This window comes from Neofelis nebulosa, chromosome 12 (assembly GCF_028018385.1).
Source record: "Neofelis nebulosa isolate mNeoNeb1 chromosome 12, mNeoNeb1.pri, whole genome shotgun sequence".
Lineage (NCBI taxonomy): Eukaryota > Metazoa > Chordata > Mammalia > Carnivora > Felidae > Neofelis > Neofelis nebulosa.
This window is the reverse complement of record NC_080793.1, coordinates 37,137,307-37,150,565: the sequence shown is the minus strand read 5'-3', so window position 1 is coordinate 37,150,565 and position 13,259 is coordinate 37,137,307. Positions and strand designations below refer to the sequence as shown.

The 13,259-nt window shown below is 39.5% G+C and overlaps 1 protein-coding gene across 1 annotated transcript; it reads right to left on the bottom strand.

Moving 5' to 3' along the window:
• On the bottom strand, positions 1–960 carry LOC131490848 (olfactory receptor 13C7). The gene has a single exon (XM_058693294.1). It carries the CDS (start codon positions 958–960, stop codon positions 1–3), a length of 960 nt encoding a protein of 319 aa, XP_058549277.1.
• Positions 961–13,259: the final 12,299 nt, after the last annotated feature.

Genomic DNA, 13,259 nt, shown 5'->3' with positions numbered 1-13,259 from the left:
TCACTGGGTGAAGCATTTCTGACTCACCAAGTTTCTCACAGCAGCCTTCACGTCCTTGTTCCTCAGGCTGTAGATGATGGGGTTGAGCATGGGGGTCACCACCCCATAGAAGAGGGAGATGAGCTTATCTGAAAGGTCCTGCTTGTCTGCCCCCAGGGGGTCCTTGGATTTGGGCTTCCCATACATGAAAAGGATAGTCCCATAGAAGACGACCACAACTGTGAGGTGGGCAGAGCAGGTGGAGAAGGCCTTTTTCCTCCCCTCAGCTGAAGGGATCCTCAGGATAGTGGTGAGGATGAAAACGTAGGAAACAAAGATGAACAGAACTGGGACCCCCAGGAAGATCACATTTGTCACTCCCATACTGATCACATTGATGGAGATGTCAGCACAGGCCAACTTCAGGACAGCCAGGATCTCGCAGGTAAAGTGGTTGATGATGTTGTTCCCACAGAAGGGAAGTCTCATTGCAAGGGACGTTTGAACCATGGAGGCAGCACTTCCAGCTGCCCAAGAGCTGGCAGCCATGGGCACATAGGCCGCCTTGCTCATGACCACAGGGTACCTAAGGGGGTTACAAATGGCCACATAGCGATCAAATGCCATCATGCCCAGAAGCACACACTCTGTGGCTCCCATGGCGAAGGAAAGAAACATTTGCACAGCACAGGCTGAGAAGGGTACAGTTTTCCTGGGGGTCAGGAAGCTGTCGAGAATGAGGGGAACTGAGGAGGTTGTATAGCAGATGTCCAGGAAGGAGAGGTTCCCCAGGAAGAAGTACATGGGCGTGTGCAGGCGGGAGACAGACACAGTGACCAGGATGAGGACCCCATTACCCAGCAGGATCACCAAGTACATCAGGAGGATGAGGACAAAGAACGTTTTCTCTAGCTTTGGGTGGGCCGAGAGTCCCAGGAGAATAAACTCTGTCACAGAGGCAGTCTGGTTGACACTTTCCATGTTATGTCTCCTCCTTCAACAGAGGAAAACACCCAGGTATCCAAACTCAATGTTCTTTGCCCTGCATAGGCCGAGGGCATATGATCTAAAGTTCCAGTTAGGCTGAGTGATTGGATAATAGTCTTAAAAGCCCACAGTCTCTATTTATTTCCAAGAAAAAGAAGCAATAAAATCAGAAATTACTTTGGGACCATAGGACATCAAGTTTACAATGTTTAAAATGGTGATTCTAATAATTTAATGAATTTGATCAGAGATAAGACACATAACACATTCAGTTTTTTTTTGGTTCTATGTCCATATGGCAGTTCATCTCATTAAACTTGGATCAGAAAAGTGACATTAAGTTTGCTCCATGCTCTCCAACTTTGTGCCCGTTACTAGTGAAATGATTAGTTGTGAATCCACAACTAATTTCCTCTCCAGGTCATTCTCACAGAAAACATACTCTTGTTCCCAAGATCTCCTTTCTCATGGGCAACACTGGCTCCAGGGCTTTCCATCCATCCATCTGTGTCTGAACATTCTTCCACCTACTTTTTGAGCACCCAGTAAGTGGGTATGACAGTTCCTATGAGGAACAGGGGTGCTTCATAACCAAGGCTTAAGTGAGCTCACAACTTAACAGGAAAGGGAAGCAAAAGATTCAGAAGAGACTAGAGTATCCATAAGGGCACCCAGGGTATTGATGGAAATAGGGTCACAGAAAGCTCTTTGGTAATATAAAATCCAGCTGGACTTTTAAGGACAAAAAGAGATGGAAAGACAAGTGTGTGTGTTGGGTGGGAGGGAGTCTCAAAGTAACTTTGTGCTCTGGAAATGCTAATACATCCCAAATAGTTTGAATCTGATGTTCCACGAAGCTACAGGACTGGCTCTAAAGATGCAGAGTGAAATCACAGTTTATGGAAATCTAGTTCTCTTAGATAAGTAGAGCAGTGCTTTTTTTCTTATCATTCTACTGGGTCACCTTTCCTCTAGGTGAGCATCCATACAGGAATCAGTGGGCATTAGTAGTCCTTGAGCCTTTTGACTTATCTGCTAGATACGTCACTCAGACTAATATTCTGTCACTGATTCTGTTCCCCAAGTAATCTAGTCCAACCCTCTCTCCCATTCGAGATCATTTTCTATGCCCCACAGATGCATGGCTTTTTAGTTTCAGCTTGATATCTTCTAAGAATGAAGAGCTCATTACATTCCTTAATGGTGTACTCCATTATTTGCAGAGCTCTAGAGTATTAGAAAATTTTTCTTCACATTGAACCAAGAAGACAGCTTCCTAAGAGTTCCTTATTCATACGGTGGTACTCAGCTTCCTTCTGGAATTGCAGTGAATTTGTGGAAAGTCATCAGGTCTGTAAGCCAGAGATTTGGGCTATATTCTTCTTAACCTTCTAACTTGTTGTTTAGACTTCAGTACTTCCTTCCCTCTCTTACATCCTTAGGTTACCCTATTCTGTGTTGGGATTAAAAGAGATCAATGGTGTTCAAACTTTTTAGTAAAGATAATTTCTTTTTTTAAGGAAAGGGAACTTTTTGCTTTCTTAAATTCAGAGCCCTAAAATATAAAGCAGAACTGCTTTTGTTGAAGTGGGGAAGGAGGGCTTAGGAAGTCTGGGCTGCTGAGCCAGTGAGGCTCCTTCAAGGCCAGGCTACAATGATGCACAGCTCCAGATCCCATTTACATTGCAGGCAATATAAATGGTCCCCTCTGGAGCCTAACTCTGGGACAACTCCAGCCATTTCCATGGCTACTATGTGGATAATGCTCCATGGAGATACAGAAGAGGCTCTGAAACCATGGAACCATCTCATTTCCAGGGGTGTCTCTAAAATTAGATGATCACATTAAATGAGACTGAAAAGTTTCAGAGGCTTCCTGCCATCTAGGTTTTTCTAATCCAGGAAGAAGATATCTGTGTGGCCCTCAGTTTTGCAATACCACTGAAACTACTTCATGTCTTCCCTTTTCAAGTCCCAACCTTTTTGAAAAATCAAGTGAGAAGCTGGAAATGTTACTGTGCTAACGAAAGGTTGAGTATTACTCTGATAAGAACTCTCACTTACCTTTATCAGGAACCTACTGAAAAAGGTCCCTACAGCTTGGGAATAGTGCATGGGCCAGAAATAGCAACACTATTTTGAAAGGCTCAGGCTGAGATGTCCACCTCTGATTTGAAGAAGGGATGAAAACCATTCATCCTATCTGTCTTGATTCTGTGCTTTAGGCACAATCTCCAAAGGAACAACCAGTACATGCAGAAGGCGATTTGAAATCAGTGCTCTAATTGGGACTATTGTGTTCCCTGAAGTGATTAAAAGTTTGGAAATGGAATCATAAAAAGTCAGAAAACTTTTTATACTTCTGGGAAAATGTCCCCAGGATCTAATTATGCTGAAAGCACTCTAGGAAAACTTCTTCTTCTCTTCCCTTTGTTCCTGCTAGAACTTTCCATTCTTAGGCCACTGAAGAATATCGAGGGAACCATTTCCATGTCCTACTTGAATGTCTACAAACTTCAAAATGCTTAAAATTCTTGAAAAGAGCAGCTGGAGAGGTATGAATTATTTATAAACAGCCTATGTTTGGGGCATTAAGGAACCAGCAGCTGCAGGCATAATGCTTCTGTATCAAGTGCTCAAGGGCATGGCTTTGGACACTTGGGGGGAACTTCCACTGAGAACCCTAAGGAGACTTCAGGAAAGAGGAGATTTCTGGCCAGGCCTTGAACAATGAGGGAGAATTTACACATGAAGAGATAGGAAAGGGGTGGTGGGAAAAGGAAAACCATCTTGGGGACAGAGCTTGGCACAGGTCTTGGGCTTGAGTATTTCTTCCATAGCTTCAAAAGGTCATTTGTTTGGAAAGCATCATGGAACAAGAGATATGGAGCAAAGTCCAGGGAAGTTGTGTCTGGGTGGTTCAGTTAGTTAAGCATCCAATTCTTGATTTTGGCTCAAGTCACAATCTCACAGTTCATGAGTTTTAGCCCTGTGTAGGGCTCTGTGCTGACAGCCCAGAGCCTGCTTGGGATTCTCCCTCCCTCTCTCTCTGCCAGTCCCCCAACTTCTCTCTCTCTCTCTCTCTCTCTCTCTCTCTCTCTCTCTCAAAATAAATAAATAAACTTAAAAAAAAAAAGAAAACAAAGTCCAGGGAAAACATTCTATGTCTTCTATGTGGGTAGAGTCTGGCTGCAGCCTCTAAGATGGCCCTCAATTTTCTTGCCTACTGATATTCATGGCATTGTGTAATTCCCTTCTCTTAGTGACTTGATTCTAACCAAAAGACTACACTGTCTTTCTGGGTTTAATGAAGCAAAATGTCAGATTGGAGAGGCCTATGTGGCAACGAACTGAGGGCAGGAACTGAGGCAAGGAACTGTGTGGCAGACAGTGTAGAACTGAGATCCTCAGACCAACTACCTTCAAGTTACATGGCCAACAATCACGTAGGTGAGCTTGTAAATAAAACTCTTCCCTCTTCCCCAATGAAACCACCAGAAGAGATCCCAGCCATTGTCAACATCTTCATTATAGTTTTGTGAAAGACCCTGAAACAAAAGACCCAGCTAATCAGTGCTCAGATTCTTGACTTACAAAAACTATGAAACAATACATGTGTGTTCCTCTAAACTAGTAAGTTTTGTAGTAATTTGTTTTGCAACAATAAATAAATAACAATAAATAAATAAATGGATTCATGGAGTGAGCTGTGAGGAAGAAGCTAGGGAAAGGAAGAGGTGACACATCTAGAAGAGGTGATACATCCCAGTGAAAGGGAACCTTCTGTTTTCCCAAAAGGCTATCTCATTGCCAGAGGACATTAGTGATCGGAAGGATTTTCCTCATTCTGGACCAAAGCTTGCCTATCACCCTCCTTCTCACTTAGCTCTTGGGGGTTACACAGGACATGGTTGCTTCCTCTTGTGTATCATCCTTTCAGAAGTAAGAAGACAATAAATCATTGTAGACATGTTCAGTAGCACTGAAGACATGAGCCTGAAGTAAGCACAGCATTCCTTCCACAGTGATTTTACAAATAGCATACAGTAACTAAACAGTAACTAAATAAATATATGGTGAAACCATGACTCAAAGCCATCCTGCAAACTAGTCCCTATCATCAGATCACATGGCACAAGGAATCTCGGGCCCTCAAATGACCTTGTGACAGGGGCTTTTCACTATGATTTAGAGCAAAGTAACAGTAATAAATGCAATAACAAGCCACCAATAGAATACACCTTCCTGTTGTGTTGAAGGTTCTAGGAAATTCTTTACACAAATTTGTGCCTTGTCAATAGCAGTCGTGATAACAAATCCATACATTTACGCAGACTGATAGAAAGCTGTTCACTTTTGGGGAGTAAATTTTACTTACAGTGAGATATATACACCTTGAGTGTATGATCCAGTGAGTTTTGACAGATGTGCACACTATGTAGCCCAAATCCAATCAAATTAGAGAATATTTCCACCACTGTAATGAGTTTTCTTATGCCCCTTCCCAGTCAGTCCCCAATACCACCATGTCCAGAGCAATTTCCATTGTTTTAATACTTTTCACCTTTTTAGAAACATCATATTAATAGAATCATGCAGTAACTATTCTTTGCCTAAGTCTTTATTCAGAATGTTTTTAAGATTTATCCATGTTGTTAAATGATTTAGTGGTTTGTCCTTTTTTTTTTTTTTTTTTTTTTGCTGAGTAGTACTCCATTATATAGATATCCCAGTTTGTTTACCCATTCTCCTTGCTGATGAACATCTGGGCTGTTTTCCAGTTTTGGCTGTTATGAATGAAGTCATTATTAACATTCTCATACAAGTCTTTTTGTAGACATGTGTTTCAACTTCTCTTGACTAAATACCTGAGAATGGGATTGCTGGGTCATAGCATAGGTATATACACTTAGTTTTATAAGAAACAGACAGATCTTTTGCCAAAGTACACCATTTTACACTCCTATCAGTAATGTACAAGAGTTCTCACTGCATCACATTCCCATCAGTGTTCGGTGTTGTCAATCTTTAAAATTTTAGCCAACCTCTCAGTCAGTTAAGTGTCTGGCTTCGGCTCAGGTCGTAATCTTGCGGTTCATGGGTTTGAGCCCTGTGTCAGTCTCTGAGCTGTCAGCACGGCACAGCACAGCTTGTTAATAAATGTACATTAAAAAATTAAAAATTTTAGCCAAATTGATTGATGTGTAGTGGTCTCATTGTGATTTTCTTTGCATTTTCCTGATAACTAATGATATCGAGCACTTGATCACTTGCCCATTGGTCCTTCATATAGCTTTGTCAATTATCTGTTCAAGTATTTTGCTCATTATATACTTTGTTGTTGTGTTTTAAAATAATGGTTTGTAGGAGTCCTTATGTATGTTATTTTTAAATTATTTTTTAATGTTTATTTTTGAGAGAGAGAGAGAGACAGAATGTGAGCAGGGGAGGGACAGAGAGAGATGAAGACACAGAATCCGAAGCAGACTCCAGGCTCCGAGCTGTCAGCACAGAACCCAACGCGGGGCTCAAACTCACAGACTGTGAGATCATGACCTGAGCTGAAGTCAGATGTTTAACCTACTAGGCCACCCAGGTGCTCCCCTTATATATTTTAGATACGAGTCTTTGTCAGATGTGTGTACTGTGAATATTCTCTCAGTGTGTGTGGCTTCCATATTCATTTTCTTAATAGTGTCTTCTGCTGAGCACATGTTTCAAATTTTGATGAATTCTATAATTTTTCTTTTTTGGTTACTCTTTGCCATATCTTATCAAAGAAAATTTTGCTTACCCCCAGTCACAAAGATATTTTTCAATGTTTTATATAAAAAGGTTTATAGTTTTAGCTTTTATGTTTAGGTCTATATTCCATAGTGAATTAATTTTTTATTTTTGTGTCTAGTTCTATCAATTACTGAGAAACAGATATGAAAATCTCCCATTCTGACTATGGACCTATCTATCCCTTTAATTATGTCCATATTTTGTTTTATATTATTTTGAGGTTTTGTTACTAGGTGAAATACATTTATGATTTTTATGTTTTCCTGATTTATACCTTGTCATGATGAAATGTCTCTTTTTATGGTAATACACTTTATTCAAGTCTACCTTATCTGATACTTATATATCCTCCAGCTAACTGTTTGATATATTTTTCCATACTTTTCTTTTCAACCTAGATGTGTCTGTATATTTAAAGTGCTTCTTTTAGACAGAATTAAGTTGTCTTTCTTTTTTACCCAGTCTGATAGTCTCTGTATTTTAATTAGTATGTTTAATCTATTTCTATTTAATGTAATCATTGATTAGTTTAGATTTACTATTTTGTTATTGTTTTCCATTTATCTCATCTATTTTTTGTTCCTCTTTTACTCCTTTCCTGAAATCTCTTGGGTTAATTGAATAGTTCTTAGAACTAATTCCATTTTTTTTTCAACGTTTTTTATTTATTTTTGGGACAGAGAGAGACATAGCATGAACGGGGGAGGGGCAGAGAGAGAGGGAGACACAGAATCGGAAACAGGCTCCAGGCTCCGAGCCGTCAGCCCAGAGCCTGACGCGGGGCTCGAACTCACGGACCGCGAGATCGTGACCTGGCTGAAGTCGGACGCTTAACCGACTGCGCCACCCAGGCGCCCCAGAACTAATTCCATTTTAATTCATCTATTGAATTTTTGGCTTTATCTCTTTTCTAGTGGTTGCTTTAGGGATTACTGTATACATCTGAATATTTTAGTTGTCTCAAAATTATTACTCAAACAAGAATATATAAATCAGTCAGAAAAACAAATTAATAAATCAACCGCAGTGCCAGACTACTTCTGCCAGAATATTCTAGGTACTTGCTACTCAAGGTGTAGTCTAAGACCAGTAGTGACATCACTTGAGATCTTGTTAGAACTACAAAATCTCTAGTCCCACTCTGGATTTACTGAACCATAATCTGCATTTTAACAAAATCCCCAGATGATTCATATTAACATCAAAATTTGGGAAGCACTGTCATCATTAATCAACTGACATTCTGTGGTAACACAGAGCACATATTAGACCCATCAGACTCCTTATCTGATGATGTCCATCACTTCTTGGAACCCATCACACCATGATCATCTTTGGTCAACTTGGGTAGTTTTGTTTGCTCCTGTTTTGAGTACTACTCCCCGATTGGCCACGACCACACAACCAGTCTTTTGTTGTATTATCAGCTGCTTGGCTTTCTGCATTATTCTAAAACCTGATACTTACCTAGCCCCCTCTAAATGGAAAATGCACAATGCTTTTGCTCCATCCAATGCCACATTTTATTTATTTATTTATTTATTTATTTATTTATTTATTTATTTTCTGTTAAATTCTTTCTTCTAACTCCACAGCTATGTTGTGTTTGCATTGGAATACCTTCTGGACTGAAATGATAGCTCTCTTGAAAGCCAGACAACCTGATTCAGAATCTCTGTGATATATGGTCCTACTGTTGGATACATAGTAGTCAGAGGTTGAATTTCCTAGTTAATAGATTATGGATTCAAAGTATGAATTTTAGTGGGACACAGATATTTAGTCCATAGCAGCCCTCATTGGGTAAAAGCAGCCCTATCTCCTCCTGATTACTAGGATCAGTTATATGTAACTAGGAGTGACTCTTTGCCTTGCCTTCTGGTCTCTTGGCATAAGAAGCCCAACATGACTGGGGGATGGCCATAGCTTTAGGTTTAGTAGATATAACAGAATAGAAAGTCCAGATATTAATCCTTACGTTTATGGTCAATTGATTTTCAACAAAGGTGCCAAGGCAATCCAATGGGGGGAAAGATAGTCTTTTCAATAAATGGTCTGCAACAATTAGATATTCACATGTAAAAAATAAATGAAACCTTTTCTTCACACCATACAAAAAAGTTAACTCAAAATGGATCACAGACCTGAATGTAAAACTTAAAAGTATACAACTTGTGGGGTGCCTGGGTGGCTCAGTCGATTGAGCATCCGACTTTTGATTTCATCTCAGGTCATGATCCCAGGGTTGTGAGATTGAGCCTTGCATCAGGCTCCACGCTGAGTGTGGAACTGGCTTAGGATTCCCTCTCCTTCCATCTGTCCCTCTCTCCCACTCGTGCATTCTTTCTCTTAAAAAAAAAAAGCTATACAACTTCCAGAAGGAAACATGGAATAAAATCTTTGTAACCTTGGATTAAGTAAAGAGTTCTTAAATAAGACATCAAAATTTATTTTTAAAAATTGATTATTGTACTACAGAATTAAAAACTTTTGGTTTTCAAATGACACCATAAAAATGAAAAGACAAAAAAGACTGAAATATTTGTAATTTGTATATATGAAAAAGTACTTATATCCAAGTTACATAAAAAACTCTTATGTAAGGCTCAATAATGAGAAGATAAACAGCCCAATTTAAAATATCTTCACTAAAGAGGTACGTGAATGGCTAAGAAGCACATGAAAAGATGTGCAACATTAGTAGCCACCAGGGAAATGCAAATTAAAACTACAGTGAGCTACTACTACACATCTACTATAAGAGCTACATTGAAAATACTAATAACACCAAGTGTTGGTGAGGATGTAGAGAAACTGGCAATGTTGTACACTGTGGGAATTTAAAATGATACAGCCACTTTGGAAAACAAGCTAGCAGTTTCTTAGAGTTAAACTTATTTATACCATTCAACCCACCAATTCCACACCAAGTTGTGTACGTGAATGTTCATAGTAGCATTATTCATGATAGCCCCAAACTGGAAAAATCCAAATGTCCATCAATGAATGAATAGATAAACACAAGATGTCAGATCCATGTAATTCTAGTCTGTGATACAAAGGAGACTACTAATGCATGTTATAACTAGATGAGCCTCAAAAACATGCTAAATGAAAGATGCCAGACACAAAAGACTATATATTGTATTGCTCCATTTATCTGAAATTTCTAGAAAAGGCAAATCTTTCTAGAAATGAGTAGATTAGTAGTTACTGGGACTGGAGTTGGGGACTGATTGACTACAAATGGGCATGAGAGAACTTTTTGAAATGATGTAAATGTTCTAAAATTGGTTTGTAGTGATAATTGCACAATTGTATAGATTTATCAAAAATCATTGAACATGACTTACAATGGGTGAATCTTATGGTAGGGAAGTTACACCTCTATTAAGTGCTACAGATGTTTAATGAGATTCTTTCTGTGTCCCCTGGTGGAAGCAACACTTCTCTGGGAACTAGGACACTTATACCTATAAAGCCTAATGTTACAGTGACTGAAAGTAAAAATTCCCCCAGTAGCTAACTGGAGGTGATGTCATCAGGGATACTCTTGCTACCACCCATGATTCCTAGATCATGTATTTTGCCTTTTGGGGGCACAGAACCATAAAACAGCCATTAATTTAGGATCCATATACCCCATTCTTGAAGAATATTATCACCAGGCTGGTGCCTTAGCAGTGCTTTCAAAAGGCCATTATGTCATTCCCTCAGACAAGTTATTTCTGGATGGTGCAGTATATGAAAGGATCAGTGGATCTCATAATCACGATCTCACAATGACACCAACTTTGCTAAATGAGCCTTGGACCAATGAAATATTACACGGGATAAGTCAAACCCTCTGTGAGTTGTCAGATGGTGATGTTAGCTAATGCCCTTCAGAGAGAAAAGGTAACCCATACTCAGAAGAGGTGTTGATTTTAATCAAGATGGATCACTGCACTTTCAGAATGGAAATGGCCTAATGTAATCAGCTTACTGCCAAGTGGCTGAATAGTCTCTTCGAATGAGGGTTGGTCTCTGTTGCTGAGAGTTTGAACAATTAGCTGCTGAAGTAGCTACATACTCACTTTGTGAGTGAGTCCCTGTTGTTTAGCAAATAACCTCCTGCAATCATGGCTACTCTGTTCATTGTACCAATGATAGAAGTGGAATGACATCAGTTCCCTGAGTCATTCTGTTTGGTTGTTGAGCCTAGTGGAGAAGAAGGAGGCTCTGAAGGTGCTCCTAGTACATGAGCAGCTAAGGAGATGAGAGGAACCAGACTCAGCATCAAATACTGAAATAAAAACTGCTGTAAGACAGAGTGGGACTTTCCCACCAGTGGATGGAAACACAGATCCCAGGAAATTCACAGGTGGAGATCACTTGAGATTTAGTACTCCCCCTTCATTGTGTGGAAGAATATACCTGAGATTCTTCAAGAGCAGAGAATACACTCTTGGTCTCTCAGCTCTATATGGCTGGTCAGGGATTTAAACCTAAACATTTTATATTACATCAACCTCTGGACATGTTCCACATTTACAGGTGATGGGATCCACAGAGAGCAAAGCCACTGTAGCAGAAAGGGAGTACTGATTACAAGAAGCACTGCATATTGAGTTCACAACAGTTGTTTCAAAACTGAATTCTTTAAGACTTCTGTGCATTATAGCCTAGCACTCCATTTGCACAAGGCACGTGATAGAGAATATCTACTTTATACATTAGTAATCATATTAGATAGGACTTTTATTGCCCTCTTTCAAAGAAAGTAACTTAATCTAGATTATTCAAAAATACAATCTAATATAAAGGAGTGTCCTTTAGAAACAAAAGGGCAGGAATACAGGCTAGGCCTAGGAAAAATTGGAAACTGAGAACTGGGAACATACGAGGAAGCCCTCAATCATCGGTTCTTTGGCTGTTCTTTCTTTTCTCTTTGCAGACTTGTTTTCTCTTTACCACCCCAGTACACGTGGGTGAACACAATTACCCCAAAACTCCCAAGTTTGTATGTTATGGATGCAGTGACTCATTTCTTGGGTATTAACAACAATCCCCAAAATCTGCCAGAAAGAATCTGGTTGGTCGAGGTAGGGTCAGTGTTGCACAGCTCAGACATGCATAACTTACCTGTGTGGATAAGGAAGAAAGGTGACAGAGGAAATGCCCAGAGAAATGAGATTATTGACTCCTAAGCTAGAAAGCCAAACAAAAAGGCACTATAATAATATATCAGAAGTGATTCAGTTAACTGTGGAATTGAACTGTCTTCGTGTCATAAGCCTTCCTCAGAGGAGTTATTTAACATATTTCATTAATAACAAAAATGTTCATTTATTGAGAGGATATTCTTTGTTAGCCCTTGTGTATCACATATATATATATATATATTAAATTAAAATGAAATATATTTATTTTTTTATTAATATAATTTATTGTCAAATTGGCTTACACACAACACTCAGTGCTCATCCCAACAAGTGCCCTCCTCAATGCCCATCACCCATTCTCCCTCTCCCCACCCCCTCCTAAGTGAAATATATTTAATCCCCACAACAATTCCATGGGGTTGGCTTCATTATGTCCATTTTACAAATTAAAAAACTAAGAGTCTATAAGATTAAGTAGCTTTTTAAAAATGTATCTGAAGTTACACAGGCAGGGGCACCTCCACATCAGTCAGGCTCCAAAGTCCATGCTCTTAACCACCAGAGTAATTACCAGTAGATTTGTAGCATTGGTGCCAGTGTCAAGTCCAAATCCTGAAGAGACAGAGGAAATTGAGTTTGACTATTAGAGTCTGGATGGTTGCAAACATTAATTCCAGGGAAATAAAGGAACTCAGAATATAAACTTTGCATTGCAGTAATAATGAACTGAAGAGTGCTAGAAATTTTATTCTTGGCCTGCAGTATCTGGAGTTTGATTAGTGTTGACACAAAATCCTCCTTCACAAATTTGGGTAGGAATAGATGTGCTTTATGTACAATAAAAGAAGATGGAGCCAAAATAAGCTCTAGGATATTAAGCAGGAAATAATTAAACAGGAAGCACTCTGGGCCCCCTGCAGGGTTAACTGGTATCATTTGGGATGTCTTGGTGTTGGTAATTTTGCAAAATGGCAGGTTGGTTTTCAGTTTGGATACCAATTAAGAAGTGACTTTTCCTCACTGCCATACCCCCCCCCCCCCGCCTTGCATAGTAGAGCAGAAAACAACATAATGGGCACAAATTGCAGCTGGTCAGCACATGAACAAGGAAAGTATGTTTTTCTTACAAAGTTTTCCATTTTTATTTATTTTTTTCATAACAAAAATAAAATATAAGAGTCACTTATCCTTGTTTCTAGGTGATGTAGCACAGTCCTCTCCCCTCTTCATTCCAAAGATTTGATGTTCATTGTCAATCACTCAGGAAAGTCCCATCCTGATGCGCATTGTTTGGGCAGTTTTGTGATGAGACTGGTGTGTAGGACCATCGAACAAATCTATGCTTATGAAGCAGTCATTTCC

What these genes read in the sequence shown, in the direction of transcription:
- LOC131490848 (XM_058693294.1), bottom strand. Translation starts at nt 960, where the DNA reads ATGGAAAGTGTCAACCAGACTGCCTCTGTGACAGAGTTTATTCTCCTG.